The sequence below is a fragment of the Lasioglossum baleicum genome, unplaced genomic scaffold (assembly GCF_051020765.1).
Source record: "Lasioglossum baleicum unplaced genomic scaffold, iyLasBale1 scaffold0023, whole genome shotgun sequence".
Taxonomy (NCBI): domain Eukaryota; kingdom Metazoa; phylum Arthropoda; class Insecta; order Hymenoptera; family Halictidae; genus Lasioglossum; species Lasioglossum baleicum.
This window is the reverse complement of record NW_027469083.1, coordinates 2,391,835-2,414,008: the sequence shown is the minus strand read 5'-3', so window position 1 is coordinate 2,414,008 and position 22,174 is coordinate 2,391,835. Positions and strand designations below refer to the sequence as shown.

Here is a 22,174-nt window from a genome sequence, read left to right as displayed (position 1 = left end):
CCTTGAAAATCTGAAAAAGATTTCCAAGACCTTTGGCTTTGTCAGAAGTTTCAAAGTCAAAGGCACCTCCACTCTGACCTCGGGATCGAGATCCTAATGCCCTCGCGACTCCAAATACATACAGAACTTTTCTAATTTACGAGAAACGCTATACGCCCTTCGGATGACCTCGGAGACGCTCCTAGCCTATGAGGCTCAATACCTCATCCCGAGCTCTTTCAAATGACACCCTACTCGGGGGTGGTAGGAGCAAAATACTAAACTTTGCGCCTGTCCTCCACCAGAATTTCCTCTCTTTTAAGTTCAGGACTGAGATTGACTCTGATTCCCTCAAAACTCCCGGTATGACCTAGCGGATCGGGGGGTTTTGTCGGCCTCAGGGCAATCTGAACTAATTTCCCCTCTCCGCGGGGGGGGGGGGGGTGTCAGGGAACATCAATATAAAAAAGAAGTTCTTTTCGACGTTTGAGTTTACAAAGTCTGGACTTCTATCTAATGTACCATCTTTATCGCACTAGTGGCTGCTAGCTTCGTTCCGTCTCTGTCCTAACCATAAGATCCGAAATTTGTTCGAAATTGAGGAATTTAGTTTCCCTAAGCGGTGTGGCGGCCCCTGTAATTTCCTCCGTTGCTGTTACGCAATTTCCGCGCGGTTTTTAGAAATCTAGCGTTGGGCTCAAGCTGATCTCAATCCGGACCGACTTACGAACCATTCGCGGATTGAGGAAAATATTCTTGAGGAGCGTATGAGGGTTAAGACAATGAGTCTCTGAAATGTAAAACTAATCAACATTACAGCATTTACATTAAGCTACTAGTAGCTAGGGGTTTGCGCCGCTTAAGCATGTATCACACTGCACAAAATAGTGATTGATGTATCTCCTAGCACCGCTGCGCCCGACGGTAGGTTAAACATCATACCTATACCACTCCCTATGTCATTGAAAGAAAACATCTTAAGATGTAAATTTATGTTATCTACATATTTCATGGCGTATTCTAAAATGAAACATTTTCATAAGGTATTCCAAACAGAAACATTTCCCTAGAGTTTGATATACGGCAAACAAATTCAACAATTTATTTCCTGATGCGTGCACTCAACAGCAAGTTAACATAACAATGACAAACATAAATTCATCCGAGCTCGATCCTGATTGGTCGGGTCACCGAACCGGAACAGGGGATCAACCGTAACCAAGGGTATATAAACCCAAAATTTGGAACAGTAGATCATTCGAGTTCCTGACGCTGCAGCGGCAACATGGAGTTCTTCAGGTCTTTCCTCCGTGCGCTAGGACTACTGGAACCTGCCAAGTTGGATTTCATTTCTGAACTCCCGCCGGAGATATCCCAGCTGATTCTACGCAAGTTGGAGCCTAAGTCTCTGCTTTGCGCTGCTCAAGTGTCACGGAAATGGTTAAATGTCTGTAGGGCAGACAAGATCCTAAGACAAACCGCTAGGTATCATAAGCAACGTGCAATGCGGATAATGAATGAACGTTTTCTAGGGGAAGCTGTGGATGAGCCGAGAACGATTGTACAGAGGGATCTAATAATTCCTGCACAGGTGAGAAGAGTTGTTCCTTTCGTCAGAACCAAAACTGGAGTGGTTCGAAAAATTCCTCGAAATCCAGTGCAGAGTGTGGCGAGCGTGGGTTCAATAACTTCAAGGCGTAGTAGATGTATTAGAATGTAAGATGTTAGTCAATTTTATCTTGACGTGCTCTTATGAGTGAATTGACTAGTTGTTAGGATAATGTAGTCTGTTCAGTATTCGAACTCCCGGCTAACTGTAGTTCCACACAAGTCGTTACACAATTCGGCGTCGCGACAGCGCTACTCGACTTTATGACGAAAATTGTGTGTCAACCGCTCATCTTCATAACATTCGGATGATTGTCTTCGACACAGCGGACTACGACCTGTTCCTTCGAGACCACTCGTGGCAAAACACACGCGCCCATCGCCGTTACGCTGTATTCCAGTTGTTCAACGCACGCGGACTCTAAACTTCCGGAGTCAGTATTCAGTATTGTACTAACGCACGTTTCTCAAACAATCTTGTTACGGCGCGTTCAATCGCTAGTATCAGTGAATAAACGAACTCTGATTGTGCTAAAGTGAATCGGAAAAGTGTTTAGTTCTTCCTCCTTCGTCGATCACTGTATATCCTTGTCAGGATACTTCCAGTTATCCTCTTACAAGTGTGTGCATAAACATAATGGTCCTTCGAGCCGGATTGCAGTGCAATTGACGAGTTAAACAAGCGAAGAAGCAAGCAAAATTCGTGCAACGGACTAAAACGGTTGGACCACGTTTCAAATGGAAGGTGAAAAAGTAACAACAGCTACGACCATGGGCGACCTCAAGACGTTGCTTCGACAACAAATCGACGCCTTTCGTGTTGTTGAACGTGCTCTTGAGAATTTCAAGAAGATTGGCAAAACTAATCTAACGGCCGCGACGATTCGAAATAGAATGCTAAAATTGAGCGAGTCCTTTGCTGAATGCAAACTCATCAATAAAGAACTCGCTGCTGTGGCCACGGATGCTGATCGGTCCAAGCTTGACTACTTCATCAACGATCGCTACTTGGAGTTGAACGAGATATACGTGAGGACATCCGACTTCATGGCGGACGCGCTCTCTAAATGGGAGCTGACCAGTCAAGAGCCTCCCGTAGCTGCAACTGCAATTACGCCTGCAACGCCTGCGTCACATCTCGACGATGCCGGAAATCGCCTTCCTACGATGAATCTTCCGTCATTTTCCGGAGCCATAAGTGAGTGGGAGACTTTCCGAGATCGCTTCCAAGCGATAATCATCCAACGTCGAGGTCTGTCAAACGTATCTAAATTCCAATATCTATTGTCGTGCGTAAACGGGGAAGCGAGTGATCTCATCACGAATATTGCTATTACCGACGCCGGATTCACCGTCGCGTGGGGTCTTCTTGTCGAGCAATACGAAAATAAACGGTTACTAGTAGCAACACATTTGCAAACGTTACATGACCTTCCACAAGTTTGTTCGGAAGATGCAGCGCTACTGCGACGTCTACGTGATAAAGCCAATATAGCAATTAAAGCGTTAACAAAACTCGAACGTCCGGTCGACGCATGGGATGATTGGTTTGTTTTCTTTGTTACAAACAAGTTAGATTCCGAGTCGCGTAAAGCCTGGGAGTTGCATCTGGGTAACGATACGCAGTGCCCGAAGTTTTCTGACCTCGATACGTTCTTACAAGCACGAGTGCGCGCGTTAGGGATCATCGCGCCATCCACGTCGGAAACTATATCACGAACACCGGAATCTGCGACAGCGAAATCGAGTCGCGTTCGTGCCACGTGTTTACACAACACCGCGATCTCCAAAAGCGTGTGTGACCTCTGTAAAGAGAATCATACACTCGGAAAATGTTCTGCATTCAAAAGTAAATCCGCCACGCAACGATTCGATTTCGTAAAGGGAACTAACCGATGCATAAATTGCTTGAGTCCACATCACTCATTTAAAAATTGTTCCAGTTCATATAACTGTCACATTTGCAACAAGCGACATCATACCTTGTTACACTTCGAAAATTCGACCGCGCCATCGCACAGGCACGCGTCAGCGACCGATACCGCGCCGGTAACAGTACCCGTCGATAACCATGTTACCGCTCTTATCGCGTCTTGTTCCGTTCCTCGAATCACCGCGTCACAACAAGTACTGCTCGCGACGGCATGGATCGAATTGCAATCACCATCGGGCCGTTCCGAAAAGGTCCGAGCTTTGCTCGATCAGGGTTCGGTCGTGTCAATAATTTCGGAAAATTTAACTCAACGGTTGCGACTTCCGCGGTCTCGCGTCGCGGTGAGTATCACCGGAATCGGTAATAATGCGATTGCGTGTCACTCGACAACAACGTGTACCGTCGCATCATGCCACACCGATGCGGTATACTCTATCACCGCTTACGTTCTGAGATCTTTGTCGAACTACCTACCTAGTCGTGTGATTACCGCTCACCCGCTCTCGCATATTCGAGATCTGACATTGGCGGACGAAAACCCCTTCAGTAATGATCCAATAGAGTTAATTATCGGTGCTGATCACTACGGATTACTCCTATTGGATGGGTTACGCAAAGGGACAGATAACGAGCCTACAGCGCAAAATACGACGTTAGGCTGGATTCTTTCCGGCCCCGTTCCATTAGCAACTGGCCCGGCTACATTCGGGAACTTCCATTGTAACGTATCGGAGAACTTAGATACCGAGCTTCGTCGATTTTGGGAAGTAGAGGAATTACCGTCTGTTACGCGTCTCTCTCCCGCCGAATTAAAATGTGAAGAGCATTTCCAACGCACGCATGCGCGAACTTCGACGGGACAATACATCGTTCGGTTACCATTTATCGAGGGGCCTCCAATTCATATTGGACCATCACTTCCCGCGGTCATGAATATGTTCAAAAGACAGGAGAATCGTCTGCAACGAACTACAGAACATTTCGCGGAATATTCGAAATTCTTATCCGAATACGAGACGCTCGGACACATGGTCGAGATTAAAGACCAACCAGCCCCGTCAAATCAAACAGTATACATACCACATCACGCGGTTATTCGAGAGCACAGCGCTACGACCCGACTTCGAGTCGTATTTAATGCGTCCGCGAAAACAGGAAATGGGACCTCGTTAAACGATCACTTACTGATCGGACCCAAACTACAAACGGATCTAGCCGCTGTCATTCTACGATGGCGCCGTTACCGATATGTTTTTATCGCTGACATCGCAAAAATGTACAGGCAAATCCTCATCGATCCCAGAGATGTTGATTATCAACGGATTTTGTGGCGAAACTCTCCCTCAGTTCCGTTCCAACATTTCCGACTCCTGACCGTCACGTACGGTACGGCTCCCGCACCCTATCTCGCGTTACGTGTGCTACAACAACTTGCGCGGGACGAAGGGTCCAAATATCCTCTCGCGCTGTCAGTCCTCCGCGATCAGATTTACGTTGATGACTGCGTGTTTGGCGCGGATGATCCGAATCGAGCGCGACAAACTCGCGACCAAGTCACCGCCCTGCTCAAAGCAGGAGGGTTTACATTGCGGAAGTGGGCTAGTAATGACTCCGCGCTAATTGAAGACATTGATCCCACCGATCATGGTCTTGCTGTGAGCAAACCGCTATCACCCGATGATAACTTGAAAGTCCTCGGAATAATATGGAATCCCGAAACCGATTCTTTTCGCTTCGAAGTTCAGATTACTCATGATCTTCCGACAACTAAACGGGAAGTCCTATCGACTATCGCGCGATTTTATGATCCCCTGGGTTGGGCCGCTCCTGTAGTCATCGTAGCAAAAATAATGATGCAACGCCTATGGTTGAAGAATTGCGGTTGGGACGACGACATCCCGCCCGAACTTCGCGAAGTATGGAATACGTATCGCACTCAACTCCCTCTTCTTCGCTCTATGACACTACCGCGATGGACAGGACACGGCGCGCAAATTCAAAAAATAGAATTACATGGTTTTGCGGACGCGTCAAGTGATACACCGATGTGTTCGATGCGCGCGCGAACGTGCCACGATCCCTTCCGAGTTAATGGGAGACCTTCCGTCAGTACGCGTTACTCGCGCCGAACGAGCATTTTTACATTGCGGCGTGGATTATGCGGGCCCTATCCCGGTGCGAACCACCTCCGGACGCGGACACAAGTCCACAAAAGCATATATTGCATTATTCGTCTGCATGACAACACGCGCTGTACACATCGAACTAGTAGGGTCGTACACTACCGCTGCGTTCATGGCATGTTATGATCGGTTCAGCTCGCGCCGTGGGCTACCGGTCGCCATGTATAGCGATAACGGAACTACTTTTCAGGGCGCCGATAGGGAAGTGACTGCGGCATTCCGAGCTGCAACACGCGATCCGACGGTGCGAAACATGCTCGCGAGTGATCAAGTTGCTTGGCATTTCATTCCCCCTTCCGCTCCGCATTTCGGCGGTTTGTGGGAAGCCGGTATCCGAAGTCTAAAATATCATTTGAAACGAGTGATCGGCGCGACCACTCTCACATTCGAAGAGCTGACCACGGTACTGTCTCAAATTGAGGCATGTATGAACTCCCGCCCGATCGCCCCGTCGTCAGATAATCTTGACGATTATACCGCTCTCACGCCCGGTCACTTCCTGATCGGCACCGCGATTACGACAGTACCGTCCGCTTCGCTCTTGGATGTGCATGACTCGCGACTGACTCGGTGGCAATTATTAAGGAAATTGTATGAGAGCGTCTGGAAGGCATGGTCGACTGATTACCTCCACTCATTGCAACAGCGCCCAAAATGGCACACCGCGAATCGTCTCGCTACGGTGGGTCGAATTGTCCTTCTTCGAAACACCCTCGCGCCACCCTGTAAATGGGAGCTCGCACGTATCATTCAATGCCATCCAGGAGCGGACGGTATTACTCGCGTCGTGACTGTTAAGACTGCCACTTCGGAATACAAACGTCCGATTGTAAAACTCTGTTTTCTTCCCGTTGACATCAATGAGGAACTCTCGCGCGAAACCGACAATGTACCCGAAAATTAAATCCGCTAAATGATAGTTACGAGAGAATGTTCCTCGCACTATTACATGGTCTAAATGCGTTCATGTGCGTCAAGGCGGGCGGTGTCATTTGAACAATTTAAATTAATGCATCGACTGATTGCATCGAAATCGTTTCCTCTGTTATTGGATGCGTACATCCAAGGCGGGCGGTATGTTCAGTATTCGAACTCCCGGCTAACTGTAGTTCCACACAAGTCGTTACACAATTCGGCGTCGCGACAGCGCTACTCGACTTTATGACGAAAATTGTGTGTCAACCGCTCATCTTCATAACATTCGGATGATTGTCTTCGACACAGCGGACTACGACCTGTTCCTTCGAGACCACTCGTGGCAAAACACACGCGCCCATCGCCGTTACGCTGTATTCCAGTTGTTCAACGCACGCGGACTCTAAACTTCCGGAGTCAGTATTCAGTATTGTACTAACGCACGTTTCTCAAACAATCTTGTTACGGCGCGTTCAATCGCTAGTATCAGTGAATAAACGAACTCTGATTGTGCTAAAGTGAATCGGAAAAGTGTTTAGTTCTTCCTCCTTCGTCGATCACTGTATATCCTTGTCAGGATACTTCCAGTTATCCTCTTACAAGTGTGTGCATAAACATAGTCTAAGTAAGTACATATAATCCATTGTTTGACCACAAGAAAATCTTGTTATAATTTTCCCCTATATGTATAATTGACTGATGTCCAAGTGTGGACAGTATTTTTTTAAAAATCTAACTACTGCTTCCCATAAGCGATGCAGGATATTTTTCGTTGAATATATTAATAATATGTTTATATTTAAGATATAATATCTTTTCGTCATTTTCTAAAGTCCATGACCAATGATTCTTTACCAGATCCTTTAACAGCCTTCAATCGTTAGCCAATAATGTATTACTAAACGTAATGTATTAGTAATGTGTTTGCAAAAGTTCGTACCCTATTTGGGATAAATAACAGTTTTATTAATCAATTATATAGTCTGTAACTCTGTTTTCTATAATTGTCTCCGAACATTTTAAAACCTGTGATTTCCTTTTCCGTAGAAGTTGCACGTTTAGTTTCTGACAAGTTCACGAGGTAAATTGAGTATGATCTTTTGCAATCATCCAATATATGAAATAGTGCATGTTAAATTGAAGTGCTTCAGTTTAACAGAGTGTCTGTGATCAGAAACAGGGATCTTGGAAAAATCCGATCCTATAACATCAAATAATCTTTCATTACAAATGACGTACTACATTGCTGCAATTCGTTGAAATATGTTTAAATAAATCATGAGAGCTTTTGATACTTCTTCTCGAACCTTCTTTTTTCGGCGCCCAATCTAGATCGCCTTTGTTACCACAATTTTATCGTGACAATCGATTTTTTGCAATATTTCGTAATCATATAACACAAGTGTAACGCGTAACATTTACAGAAAAATTTTTTTTTCGAAATTTCGTATTCATAATCGGCGGGGGTCATTTATTTTGTGTCCATTTAAAGGTTCCGTAAACACAGTTCTTTGGCGCGCGCGAAATTTCATAATCGTAATTGTGGTCCCTTTTTTTATAATCAATTTTAATAAAAATTAACCTGACCTGGATTTTATTTTTTCCTTACAGATGTCAATCCAAACTATATGAAACATTGAAACCGCACTCTTAAATCTAACCGTTTAACACTATTCCTATCCGCACGCGTCCTAAAACCTAAATCCTTGATTGCTAAATTAACCTATTCTATGCCATTTTTCACTACTTTTTGTCGCTCGACACCTCAAATTTATATGGCGACTTTCGGGGGAGGTTCCTGATCCCGCCAGCACCTTTGACCTTGACCTTGACCTTGAAAATCTGAAAAAGATTTCCAAGACCTTTGGCTTTGTCAGAAGTTTCAAAGTCAAAGGCACCTCCACTCTGACCTCGGGATCGAGATCCTAATGCCCTCGCGACTCCAAATACATACAGAACTTTTCTAATTTACGAGAAACGCTATACGCCCTTCGGATGACCTCGGAGGCGCTCCTAGCCTATGAGGCTCAATACCTCATCCCGAGCTCTTTCAAATGACACCCTACTCGGGGGTGGTAGGAGCAAAATACTAAACTTTGCGCCTGTCCTCCACCAGAATTTCCTCTCTTTTTAGTTCAGGACTGAGATTGACTCTGATTCCCTCAAAACTCCCGGTATGACCTAGCGGGTCGGGGGGTTTTGTCGGCCTCAGGGCAATCTAAACTAATTTCCCCTCTCCGCGGGGGGGGGGGGTGTCAGGGAACATCAATATAAAAAAGAAGTTTTTTTCGACGTTTGAGTTTACAAAGTCTGGACTTCTATCTAATGTACCATCTTTATCGCAGTAGTGGCTGCTAGCTTCGTTCCGTCTCTGTCCTAACCATAAGATCCGAAATTTGTTCGAAATTGAGGAATTTAGTTTCCCTAAGCGGTGTGGCGGCCCCTTAATTTCCTCCGTTGCTGTTACGCAATTTCCGCGCGGTTTTTAGAAATCTAGCGTTGGGCTCAAGCTGATCTCAATCCGGACCGACTTACGAACCACTCGCGGATTGAGGAAAATATTCTTGAGGAGCGTATGAGGGTTAATAAAATGTGTCTCTGATATGTAAAACTAATCAGCATTACAGCATTTACATTAAGCTACTAGTGGCCAGGGGTTCGCGCCGCTTAAGGATGTATCACACTGCACAAAATAGTGATTGATGTATCTCCTAGAACCGCTCCGTCCGACGGTGGGTTAAACATCATACCTATACCATTCCCTATGTCATTGAAAGAAAACATCTTAAGATGTAAATTTATGTTATCTACATATTTCATAGCGTATTCCAAAATGAAACATTTTCATAAGGTATTCCAAACAGAAACATTTCCCTAGAGTTTGATATACGGCAAACAAATTCAACTATTTATTTCCAGATGCGTGCACTCAACAGCAAGTTAACATAACAATGACAAACATAAATTCATCCGAGCTCGATCCTGATTGGTCGGGTCACCGAACCGGAACAGGCGATCAACCGTAACCAAGGGTATATAAACCCAAAATTTGGAACAGTAGATCATTCGAGATCCTGACGCTGCAGCGGCAACATGGAGTTGTTCAGGTCTTTCCTCCGTGCGCTAGGACTACTGGAACCTGCCAAGTTGGATTTCATTTCTGAACTCCCGCCGGAGATATCCCAGCTGATTCTACGCAAGTTGGAGCCTAAGTCTCTGCTTTGCGCTGCTCAAGTGTCACGGAAATGGTTAAATGTCTGTAGGGCGGACAAGATCCTAAGACAAACCGCTAGGCATCATAAGCAACGTGCAATGCGGATAATGAATGAACGTTTTCTAGGGGAAGCTGTGGATGAGCCAAGAACGATTGTACAGAGGGATCTAATAATTCCTGCACAGGTGAGAAGAGTTGTTCCTTTCGACAGAACCAAAACTGGAGTGGTTCGAAAAATTCCTCGAAATCCAGTGCAGATTGTGGCGAGCGTGGGTTCAATAACTTCGAGGCGTAGTAGATGTATTAGAATGTAAGATGTTAGTCAATTTTATCTTGACGTGCTCTTATGAGTGAATTGACTAGTTGTTAGGATAATGTAGTCTAAGTAAGTACATATAATCCATTGTTTGACCACAAGAAAATCTTGTTATAATTTTCCCCTATATGTATAATTGACTGATGTCCAAGTGTGGACAGTATTTTTTTAAAAATCTAACTACTGCTTCCCATAAGCGATGCAGGATATTTTTCGTTGAATATATTAATAATATGTTTATATTTAAGATATAATATCTTTTCGTCATTTTCTAAAGTCCATGACCAATGATTCTTTACCAGATCCTTTAACAGCCTTCAATCGTTAGCCAATAATGTATTACTAAACGTAATGTATTAGTAATGTGTTTGCAAAAGTTCGTACCCTATTTGGGATAAATAACAGTTTTATTAATCAATTATATAGTCTGTAACTCTGTTTTCTATAATTGTCTCCGAACATTTTAAAACCTGTGATTTCCTTTCCCGTAGAAGTTGCACGTTTAGTTTCTGACAAGTTCACGAGGTAAATTGAGTATGATCTTTTGCAATCATCCAATATATGAAATAGTGCATGTTAAATTGAAGTGCTTCAGTTTAACAGAGTGTCTGTGATCAGAAACAGGGATCTTGGAAAAATCCGATCCTATAACATCAAATAATCTTTCATTACAAATGACGTACTACATTGCTGCAATTCGTTGAAATATGTTTAAATAAATCATGAGAGCTTTTGATACTTCTTCTCGAACCTTCTTTTTTCGGCGCCCAATCTAGATCGCCTTTGTTACCAAAATTTTATCGTGACAATCGATTTTTTGCAATATTTCGTAATCATATAACACAAGTGTAACGCGTAACATTTACAGAAAAATTTTTTTTTCGAAATTTCGTATTCATAATCGGCGGGGGTCATTTATTTTGTGTCCATTTAAAGGTTCCGTAAACACAGTTCTTTGGCGCGCGCGAAATTTCATAATCGTAATTGTGGTCCCTTTTTTTATAATCAATTTTAATAAAAATTAACCTGACCTGGATTTTATTTTTTCCTTACAGATGTCAATCCAAACTATATGAAACATTGAAACCGCACTCTTAAATCTAACCGTTTAACACTATTCCTATCCGCACGCGTCCTAAAACCTAAATCCTTGATTGCTAAATTAACCTATTCTATGCCATTTTTCACTACTTTTTGTCGCTCGACACCTCAAATTTATATGGCGACTTTCGGGGGAGGTTCCTGATCCCGCCAGCACCTTTGACCTTGACCTTGACCTTGAAAATCTGAAAAAGATTTCCAAGACCTTTGGTTTTGTCAGAAGTTTCAAAGTCAAAGGCACCTCCACTCTGACCTCGGGATCGAGATCCTAATGCCCTCGCGACTCCAAATACATACAGAACTTTTCTAATTTACGAGAAACGCTATACGCCCTTCGGATGACCTCGGAGGCGCTCCTAGCCTATGAGGCTCAATACCTCATCCCGAGCTCTTTCAAATGACACCCTACTCGGGGGTGGTAGGAGCAAAATACTAAACTTTGCGCCTGTCCTCCACCAGAATTTCCTCTCTTTTTAGTTCAGGACTGAGATTGACTCTGATTCCCTCAAAACTCCCGGTATGACCTAGCGGGTCGGGGGGTTTTGTCGGCCTCAGGGCAATCTAAACTAATTTCCCCTCTCCGCGGGGGGGGGGGGTGTCAGGGAACATCAATATAAAAAAGAAGTTTTTTTCGACGTTTGAGTTTACAAAGTCTGGACTTCTATCTAATGTACCATCTTTATCGCAGTAGTGGCTGCTAGCTTCGTTCCGTCTCTGTCCTAACCATAAGATCCGAAATTTGTTCGAAATTGAGGAATTTAGTTTCCCTAAGCGGTGTGGCGGCCCCTTAATTTCCTCCGTTGCTGTTACGCAATTTCCGCGCGGTTTTTAGAAATCTAGCGTTGGGCTCAAGCTGATCTCAATCCGGACCGACTTACGAACCACTCGCGGATTGAGGAAAATATTCTTGAGGAGCGTATGAGGGTTAATAAAATGTGTCTCTGATATGTAAAACTAATCAGCATTACAGCATTTACATTAAGCTACTAGTGGCCAGGGGTTCGCGCCGCTTAAGGATGTATCACACTGCACAAAATAGTGATTGATGTATCTCCTAGAACCGCTCCGTCCGACGGTGGGTTAAACATCATACCTATACCATTCCCTATGTCATTGAAAGAAAACATCTTAAGATGTAAATTTATGTTATCTACATATTTCATAGCGTATTCCAAAATGAAACATTTTCATAAGGTATTCCAAACAGAAACATTTCCCTAGAGTTTGATATACGGCAAACAAATTCAACTATTTATTTCCAGATGCGTGCACTCAACAGCAAGTTAACATAACAATGACAAACATAAATTCATCCGAGCTCGATCCTGATTGGTCGGGTCACCGAACCGGAACAGGCGATCAACCGTAACCAAGGGTATATAAACCCAAAATTTGGAACAGTAGATCATTCGAGATCCTGACGCTGCAGCGGCAACATGGAGTTGTTCAGGTCTTTCCTCCGTGCGCTAGGACTACTGGAACCTGCCAAGTTGGATTTCATTTCTGAACTCCCGCCGGAGATATCCCAGCTGATTCTACGCAAGTTGGAGCCTAAGTCTCTGCTTTGCGCTGCTCAAGTGTCACGGAAATGGTTAAATGTCTGTAGGGCGGACAAGATCCTAAGACAAACCGCTAGGCATCATAAGCAACGTGCAATGCGGATAATGAATGAACGTTTTCTAGGGGAAGCTGTGGATGAGCCGAGAACGATTGTACAGAGGGATCTAATAATTCCTGCACAGGTGAGAAGAGTTGTTCCTTTCGACAGAACCAAAACTGGAGTGGTTCGAAAAATTCCTCGAAATCCAGTGCAGATTGTGGCGAGCGTGGGTTCAATAACTTCGAGGCGTAGTAGATGTATTAGAATGTAAGATGTTAGTCAATTTTATCTTGACGTGCTCTTATGAGTGAATTGACTAGTTGTTAGGATAATGTAGTCTAAGTAAGTACATATAATCCATTGTTTGACCACAAGAAAATCTTGTTATAATTTTCCCCTATATGTATAATTGACTGATGTCCAAGTGTGGACAGTATTTTTTTAAAAATCTAACTACTGCTTCCCATAAGCGATGCAGGATATTTTTCGTTGAATATATTAATAATATGTTTATATTTAAGATATAATATCTTTTCGTCATTTTCTAAAGTCCATGACCAATGATTCTTTACCAGATCCTTTAACAGCCTTCAATCGTTAGCCAATAATGTATTACTAAACGTAATGTATTAGTAATGTGTTTGCAAAAGTTCGTACCCTATTTGGGATAAATAACAGTTTTATTAATCAATTATATAGTCTGTAACTCTGTTTTCTATAATTGTCTCCGAACATTTTAAAACCTGTGATTTCCTTTCCCGTAGAAGTTGCACGTTTAGTTTCTGACAAGTTCACGAGGTAAATTGAGTATGATCTTTTGCAATCATCCAATATATGAAATAGTGCATGTTAAATTGAAGTGCTTCAGTTTAACAGAGTGTCTGTGATCAGAAACAGGGATCTTGGAAAAATCCGATCCTATAACATCAAATAATCTTTCATTACAAATGACGTACTACATTGCTGCAATTCGTTGAAATATGTTTAAATAAATCATGAGAGCTTTTGATACTTCTTCTCGAACCTTCTTTTTTCGGCGCCCAATCTAGATCGCCTTTGTTACCAAAATTTTATCGTGACAATCGATTTTTTGCAATATTTCGTAATCATATAACACAAGTGTAACGCGTAACATTTACAGAAAAATTTTTTTTTCGAAATTTCGTATTCATAATCGGCGGGGGTCATTTATTTTGTGTCCATTTAAAGGTTCCGTAAACACAGTTCTTTGGCGCGCGCGAAATTTCATAATCGTAATTGTGGTCCCTTTTTTTATAATCAATTTTAATAAAAATTAACCTGACCTGGATTTTATTTTTTCCTTACAGATGTCAATCCAAACTATATGAAACATTGAAACCGCACTCTTAAATCTAACCGTTTAACACTATTCCTATCCGCACGCGTCCTAAAACCTAAATCCTTGATTGCTAAATTAACCTATTCTATGCCATTTTTCACTACTTTTTGTCGCTCGACACCTCAAATTTATATGGCGACTTTCGGGGGAGGTTCCTGATCCCGCCAGCACCTTTGACCTTGACCTTGACCTTGAAAATCTGAAAAAGATTTCCAAGACCTTTGGCTTTGTCAGAAGTTTCAAAGTCAAAGGCACCTCCACTCTGACCTCGGGATCGAGATCCTAATGCCCTCGCGACTCCAAATACATACAGAACTTTTCTAATTTACGAGAAACGCTATACGCCCTTCGGATGACCTCGGAGGCGCTCCTAGCCTATGAGGCTCAATACCTCATCCCGAGCTCTTTCAAATGACACCCTACTCGGGGGTGGTAGGAGCAAAATACTAAACTTTGCGCCTGTCCTCCACCAGAATTTCCTCTCTTTTTAGTTCAGGACTGAGATTGACTCTGATTCCCTCAAAACTCCCGGTATGACCTAGCGGGTCGGGGGGTTTTGTCGGCCTCAGGGCAATCTAAACTAATTTCCCCTCTCCGCGGGGGGGGGGGGGGTGTCAGGGAACATCAATATAAAAAAGAAGTTCTTTTCGACGTTTGAGTTTACAAAGTCTGGACTTCTATCTAATGTACCATCTTTATCGCACTAGTGGCTGCTAGCTTCGTTCCGTCTCTGTCCTAACCATAAGATCCGAAATTTGTTCGAAATTGAGGAATTTAGTTTCCCTAAGCGGTGTGGCGGCCCCTTAATTTCCTCCGTTGCTGTTCCGCAATTTCCGCGCGGTTTTTAGAAATCTAGCGTTGGGCTCAAGCTGATCTCAATCCGGACCGACTTACGAACCACTCGCGGATTGAGGAAAATATTCGTGAGGAGCGTATGAGGGTTAATACAATGTGTCTCTGATATGTAAAACTAATCAACATTACAGCATTTACATTAAGCTACTAGTGGCCAGGGGTTCGCGCCGCTTAAGGATGTATCACACTGCACAAAATAGTGATTGATGTATCTCCTAGAACCGCTCCGTCCGACGGTGGGTTAAACATCATACCTATACCACTCCCTATGTCATTGAAAGAAAACATCTTAAGATGTAAATTTATGTTATCTACATATTTCATGGCGTATTCCAAAATGAAACATTTTCATAAGGTATTCCAAACAGAAACATTTCCCTAGAGTTTGATATACGGCGAACAAGTTCAACGATTTATTTCCAGATGCGTGCACTCAACAGCAAGTTAACATAACAATGACAAACATAAATTCATCCGAGCTCGATCCTGATTGGTCGGGTCACCGAACCGGAACAGGCGATCAACCGTAACCAAGGGTATATAAACCCAAAATTTGGAACAGTAGATCATTCGAGATCCTGACGCTGCAGCGGCAACATGGAGTTCTTCAGGTCTTTCCTCCGTGCGCTAGGACTACTGGAACCTGCCAAGTTGGATTTCATTTCTGAACTCCCGCCGGAGATATCCCAGCTGATTCTACGCAAGTTGGAGCCTAAGTCTCTGCTTTGCGCTGCTCAAGTGTCACGGAAATGGTTAAATGTCTGTAGGGCGGACAAGATCCTAAGACAAACCGCTAGGCATCATAAGCAACGTGCAATGCGGATAATGAATGAACGTTTTCGAGGGGAAGCTGTGGATGAGCCGAGAACGATTGTACAGAGGGATCTAATAATTCCTGCACAGGTGAGAAGAGTTGTTCCTTTCGTCAGAACCAAAACTGGTGTGGTTCGAAAAATTCCTCGAAATCCAGTGCAGAGTGTGGCGAGCGTGGGTTCAATAACTTCGAGGCGTAGTAGATGTATTAGAATGTAAGATGTTAGTCAATTTTATCTTGACGTGCTCTTATGAGTGAATTGACTAGTTGTTAGGATAATGTAGTCTGTTCAGTATTCGAACTCCCGGCTAACTGTAGTTCCACACAAGTCGTTACACAATTCGGCGTCGCGACAGCGCTACTCGACTTTATGACGAAAATTGTGTGTCAACCGCTCATCTTCATAACATTCGGATGATTGTCTTCGACACAGCGGACTACGACCTGTTCCTTCGAGACCACTCGTGGCAAAACACACGCGCCCATCGCCGTTACGCTGTATTCCAGTTGTTCAACGCACGCGGACTCTAAACTTCCGGAGTCAGTATTCAGTATTGTACTAACGCACGTTTCTCAAACAATCTTGTTACGGCGCGTTCAATCGCTAGTATCAGTGAATAAACGAACTCTGATTGTGCTAAAGTGAATCGGAAAAGTGTTTAGTTCTTCCTCCTTCGTCGATCACTGTATATCCTTGTCAGGATACTTCCAGTTATCCTCTTACAAGTGTGTGCATAAACATAATGGTCCTTCGAGCCGGATTGCAGTGCAATTGACGAGTTAAACAAGCGAAGAAGCAAGCAAAATTCGTGCAACGGACTAAAACGGTTGGACCACGTTTCAAATGGAAGGTGAAAAAGTAACAACAGCTACGACCATGGGCGACCTCAAGACGTTGCTTCGACAACAAATCGACGCCTTTCGTGTTGTTGAACGTGCTCTTGAGAATTTCAAGAAGATTGGCAAAACTAATCTAACGGCCGCGACGATTCGAAATAGAATGCTAAAATTGAGCGAGTCCTTTGCTGAATGCAAACTCATCAATAAAGAACTCGCTGCTGTGGCCACGGATGCTGATCGGTCCAAGCTTGACTACTTCATCAACGATCGCTACTTGGAGTTGAACGAGATATACGTGAGGACATCCGACTTCATGGCGGACGCGCTCTCTAAATGGGAGCTGACCAGTCAAGAGCCTCCCGTAGCTGCAACTGCAATTACGCCTGCAACGCCTGCGTCACATCTCGACGATGCCGGAAATCGCCTTCCTACGATGAATCTTCCGTCATTTTCCGGAGCCATAAGTGAGTGGGAGACTTTCCGAGATCGCTTCCAAGCGATAATCATCCAACGTCGAGGTCTGTCAAACGTATCTAAATTCCAATATCTATTGTCGTGCGTAAACGGGGAAGCGAGTGATCTCATCACGAATATTGCTATTACCGACGCCGGATTCACCGTCGCGTGGGGTCTTCTTGTCGAGCAATACGAAAATAAACGGTTACTAGTAGCAACACATTTGCAAACGTTACATGACCTTCCACAAGTTTGTTCGGAAGATGCAGCGCTACTGCGACGTCTACGTGATAAAGCCAATATAGCAATTAAAGCGTTAACAAAACTCGAACGTCCGGTCGACGCATGGGATGATTGGTTTGTTTTCTTTGTTACAAACAAGTTAGATTCCGAGTCGCGTAAAGCCTGGGAGTTGCATCTGGGTAACGATACGCAGTGCCCGAAGTTTTCTGACCTCGATACGTTCTTACAAGCACGAGTGCGCGCGTTAGGGATCATCGCGCCATCCACGTCGGAAACTATATCACGAACACCGGAATCTGCGACAGCGAAATCGAGTCGCGTTCGTGCCACGTGTTTACACAACACCGCGATCTCCAAAAGCGTGTGTGACCTCTGTAAAGAGAATCATACACTCGGAAAATGTTCTGCATTCAAAAGTAAATCCGCCACGCAACGATTCGATTTCGTAAAGGGAACTAACCGATGCATAAATTGCTTGAGTCCACATCACTCATTTAAAAATTGTTCCAGTTCATATAACTGTCACATTTGCAACAAGCGACATCATACCTTGTTACACTTCGAAAATTCGACCGCGCCATCGCACAGGCACGCGTCAGCGACCGATACCGCGCCGGTAACAGTACCCGTCGATAACCATGTTACCGCTCTTATCGCGTCTTGTTCCGTTCCTCGAATCACCGCGTCACAACAAGTACTGCTCGCGACGGCATGGATCGAATTGCAATCACCATCGGGCCGTTCCGAAAAGGTCCGAGCTTTGCTCGATCAGGGTTCGGTCGTGTCAATAATTTCGGAAAATTTAACTCAACGGTTGCGACTTCCGCGGTCTCGCGTCGCGGTGAGTATCACCGGAATCGGTAATAATGCGATTGCGTGTCACTCGACAACAACGTGTACCGTCGCATCATGCCACACCGATGCGGTATACTCTATCACCGCTTACGTTCTGAGATCTTTGTCGAACTACCTACCTAGTCGTGTGATTACCGCTCACCCGCTCTCGCATATTCGAGATCTGACATTGGCGGACGAAAACCCCTTCAGTAATGATCCAATAGAGTTAATTATCGGTGCTGATCACTACGGATTACTCCTATTGGATGGGTTACGCAAAGGGACAGATAACGAGCCTACAGCGCAAAATACGACGTTAGGCTGGATTCTTTCCGGCCCCGTTCCATTAGCAACTGGCCCGGCTACATTCGGGAACTTCCATTGTAACGTATCGGAGAACTTAGATACCGAGCTTCGTCGATTTTGGGAAGTAGAGGAATTACCGTCTGTTACGCGTCTCTCTCCCGCCGAATTAAAATGTGAAGAGCATTTCCAACGCACGCATGCGCGAACTTCGACGGGACAATACATCGTTCGGTTACCATTTATCGAGGGGCCTCCAATTCATATTGGACCATCACTTCCCGCGGTCATGAATATGTTCAAAAGACAGGAGAATCGTCTGCAACGAACTACAGAACATTTCGCGGAATATTCGAAATTCTTATCCGAATACGAGACGCTCGGACACATGGTCGAGATTAAAGACCAACCAGCCCCGTCAAATCAAACAGTATACATACCACATCACGCGGTTATTCGAGAGCACAGCGCTACGACCCGACTTCGAGTCGTATTTAATGCGTCCGCGAAAACAGGAAATGGGACCTCGTTAAACGATCACTTACTGATCGGACCCAAACTACAAACGGATCTAGCCGCTGTCATTCTACGATGGCGCCGTTACCGATATGTTTTTATCGCTGACATCGCAAAAATGTACAGGCAAATCCTCATCGATCCCAGAGATGTTGATTATCAACGGATTTTGTGGCGAAACTCTCCCTCAGTTCCGTTCCAACATTTCCGACTCCTGACCGTCACGTACGGTACGGCTCCCGCACCCTATCTCGCGTTACATGTGCTACAACAACTTGCGCGGGACGAAGGGTCCAAATATCCTCTCGCGCTGTCAGTCCTCCGCGATCAGATTTACGTTGATGACTGCGTGTTTGGCGCGGATGATCCGAATCGAGCGCGACAAACTCGCGACCAAGTCACCGCCCTGCTCAAAGCAGGAGGGTTTACATTGCGGAAGTGGGCTAGTAATGACTCCGCGCTAATTGAAGACATTGATCCCACCGATCATGGTCTTGCTGTGAGCAAACCGCTATCACCCGATGATAACTTGAAAGTCCTCGGAATAATATGGAATCCCGAAACCGATTCTTTTCGCTTCGAAGTTCAGATTACTCATGATCTTCCGACAACTAAACGGGAAGTCCTATCGACTATCGCGCGATTTTATGATCCCCTGGGTTGGGCCGCTCCTGTAGTCATCGTAGCAAAAATAATGATGCAACGCCTATGGTTGAAGAATTGCGGTTGGGACGACGACATCCCGCCCGAACTTCGCGAAGTATGGAATACGTATCGCACTCAACTCCCTCTTCTTCGCTCTATGACACTACCGCGATGGACAGGACACGGCGCGCAAATTCAAAAAATAGAATTACATGGTTTTGCGGACGCGTCAAGTGATACACCGATGTGTTCGATGCGCGCGCGAACGTGCCACGATCCCTTCCGAGTTAATGGGAGACCTTCCGTCAGTACGCGTTACTCGCGCCGAACGAGCATTTTTACATTGCGGCGTGGATTATGCGGGCCCTATCCCGGTGCGAACCACCTCCGGACGCGGACACAAGTCCACAAAAGCATATATTGCATTATTCGTCTGCATGACAACACGCGCTGTACACATCGAACTAGTAGGGTCGTACACTACCGCTGCGTTCATGGCATGTTATGATCGGTTCAGCTCGCGCCGTGGGCTACCGGTCGCCATGTATAGCGATAACGGAACTACTTTTCAGGGCGCCGATAGGGAAGTGACTGCGGCATTCCGAGCTGCAACACGCGATCCGACGGTGCGAAACATGCTCGCGAGTGATCAAGTTGCTTGGCATTTCATTCCCCCTTCCGCTCCGCATTTCGGCGGTTTGTGGGAAGCCGGTATCCGAAGTCTAAAATATCATTTGAAACGAGTGATCGGCGCGACCACTCTCACATTCGAAGAGCTGACCACGGTACTGTCTCAAATTGAGGCATGTATGAACTCCCGCCCGATCGCCCCGTCGTCAGATAATCTTGACGATTATACCGCTCTCACGCCCGGTCACTTCCTGATCGGCACCGCGATTACGACAGTACCGTCCGCTTCGCTCTTGGATGTGCATGACTCGCGACTGACTCGGTGGCAATTATTAAGGAAATTGTATGAGAGCGTCTGGAAGGCATGGTCGACTGATTACCTCCACTCATTGCAACAGCGCCCAAAATGGCACACCGCGAATCGTCTCGCTACGGTGGGTCGAATTGTCCTTCTTCGAAACACCCTCGCGCCACCCTGTAAATGGGAGCTCGCACGTATCATTCAATGCCATCCAGGAGCGGACGGTATTACTCGCGTCGTGACTGTTAAGACTGCCACTTCGGAATACAAACGTCCGATTGTAAAACTCTGTTTTCTTCCCGTTGACATCAATGAGGAACTCTCGCGCGAAACCGACAATGTACCCGAAAATTAAATCCGCTAAATGATAGTTACGAGAGAATGTTCCTCGCACTATTACATGGTCTAAATGCGTTCATGTGCGTCAAGGCGGGCGGTGTCATTTGAACAATTTAAATTAATGCATCGACTGATTGCATCGAAATCGTTTCCTCTGTTATTGGATGCGTACATCCAAGGCGGGCGGTATGTTCAGTATTCGAACTCCCGGCTAACTGTAGTTCCACACAAGTCGTTACACAATTCGGCGTCGCGACAGCGCTACTCGACTTTATGACGAAAATTGTGTGTCAACCGCTCATCTTCATAACATTCGGATGATTGTCTTCGACACAGCGGACTACGACCTGTTCCTTCGAGACCACTCGTGGCAAAACACACGCGCCCATCGCCGTTACGCTGTATTCCAGTTGTTCAACGCACGCGGACTCTAAACTTCCGGAGTCAGTATTCAGTATTGTACTAACGCACGTTTCTCAAACAATCTTGTTACGGCGCGTTCAATCGCTAGTATCAGTGAATAAACGAACTCTGATTGTGCTAAAGTGAATCGGAAAAGTGTTTAGTTCTTCCTCCTTCGTCGATCACTGTATATCCTTGTCAGGATACTTCCAGTTATCCTCTTACAAGTGTGTGCATAAACATAGTCTAAGTAAGTACATATAATCCATTGTTTGACCACAAGAAAATCTTGTTATAATTTTCCCCTATATGTATAATTGACTGATGTCCAAGTGTGGACAGTATTTTTTAAAAAATCTGACTACTGCTTCCCATAAGCGATGCAGGATATTTTTCGTTGAATATATTAATAATATGTTTATATTTAAGATATAATATCTTTTCGTCATTTTCTAAAGTCCATGACCAATGATTCTTTACCAGATCCTTTAACAGCCTTCAATCGTTAGCCAATAATGTATTACTAAACGTAATGTATTAGTAATGTGTTTGCAAAAGTTCGTACCCTATTTGGGATAAATAACAGTTTTATTAATCAATTATATAGTCTGTAACTCTGTTTTCTATAATTGTCTCCGAACATTTTACAACCTGTGATTTCCTTTTCCGTAGAAGTTGCACGTTTAGTTTCAGACAAGTTCACGGGGTAAATTGAGTATGAGCTTTTGCAATCATCCAATATATGAAATAGTGCATGTTAAATTGAAGTGCTTCAGTTTAACAC

General features: G+C 44.4%; 2 protein-coding genes across 2 annotated transcripts; both read left to right on the top strand.

The window, feature by feature from the left end:
• Positions 1-2,325: 2,325 nt before the first annotated feature.
• Positions 2,326-16,296, top strand: LOC143219324 (uncharacterized). The gene is made up of 5 exons (XM_076445328.1): positions 2,326-5,401; positions 5,631-6,385; positions 6,928-7,045; positions 7,151-7,243; positions 16,172-16,296. Exons 1-5 carry the CDS (start codon positions 2,326-2,328, stop codon positions 16,294-16,296), a joined length of 4,167 nt encoding a protein of 1,388 aa, XP_076301443.1.
• A 426-nt stretch (positions 16,297-16,722) lies between these two features.
• Positions 16,723-21,265, top strand: LOC143219323 (uncharacterized). Its single transcript, XM_076445327.1, has 3 exons — positions 16,723-19,798; positions 20,028-20,782; positions 21,185-21,265. The coding sequence occupies exons 1-3, from the start codon at positions 16,723-16,725 to the stop codon at positions 21,263-21,265; spliced, it is 3,912 nt and encodes a 1,303-aa protein (XP_076301442.1).
• The last annotated feature ends 909 nt before the right edge of the window (positions 21,266-22,174 follow it).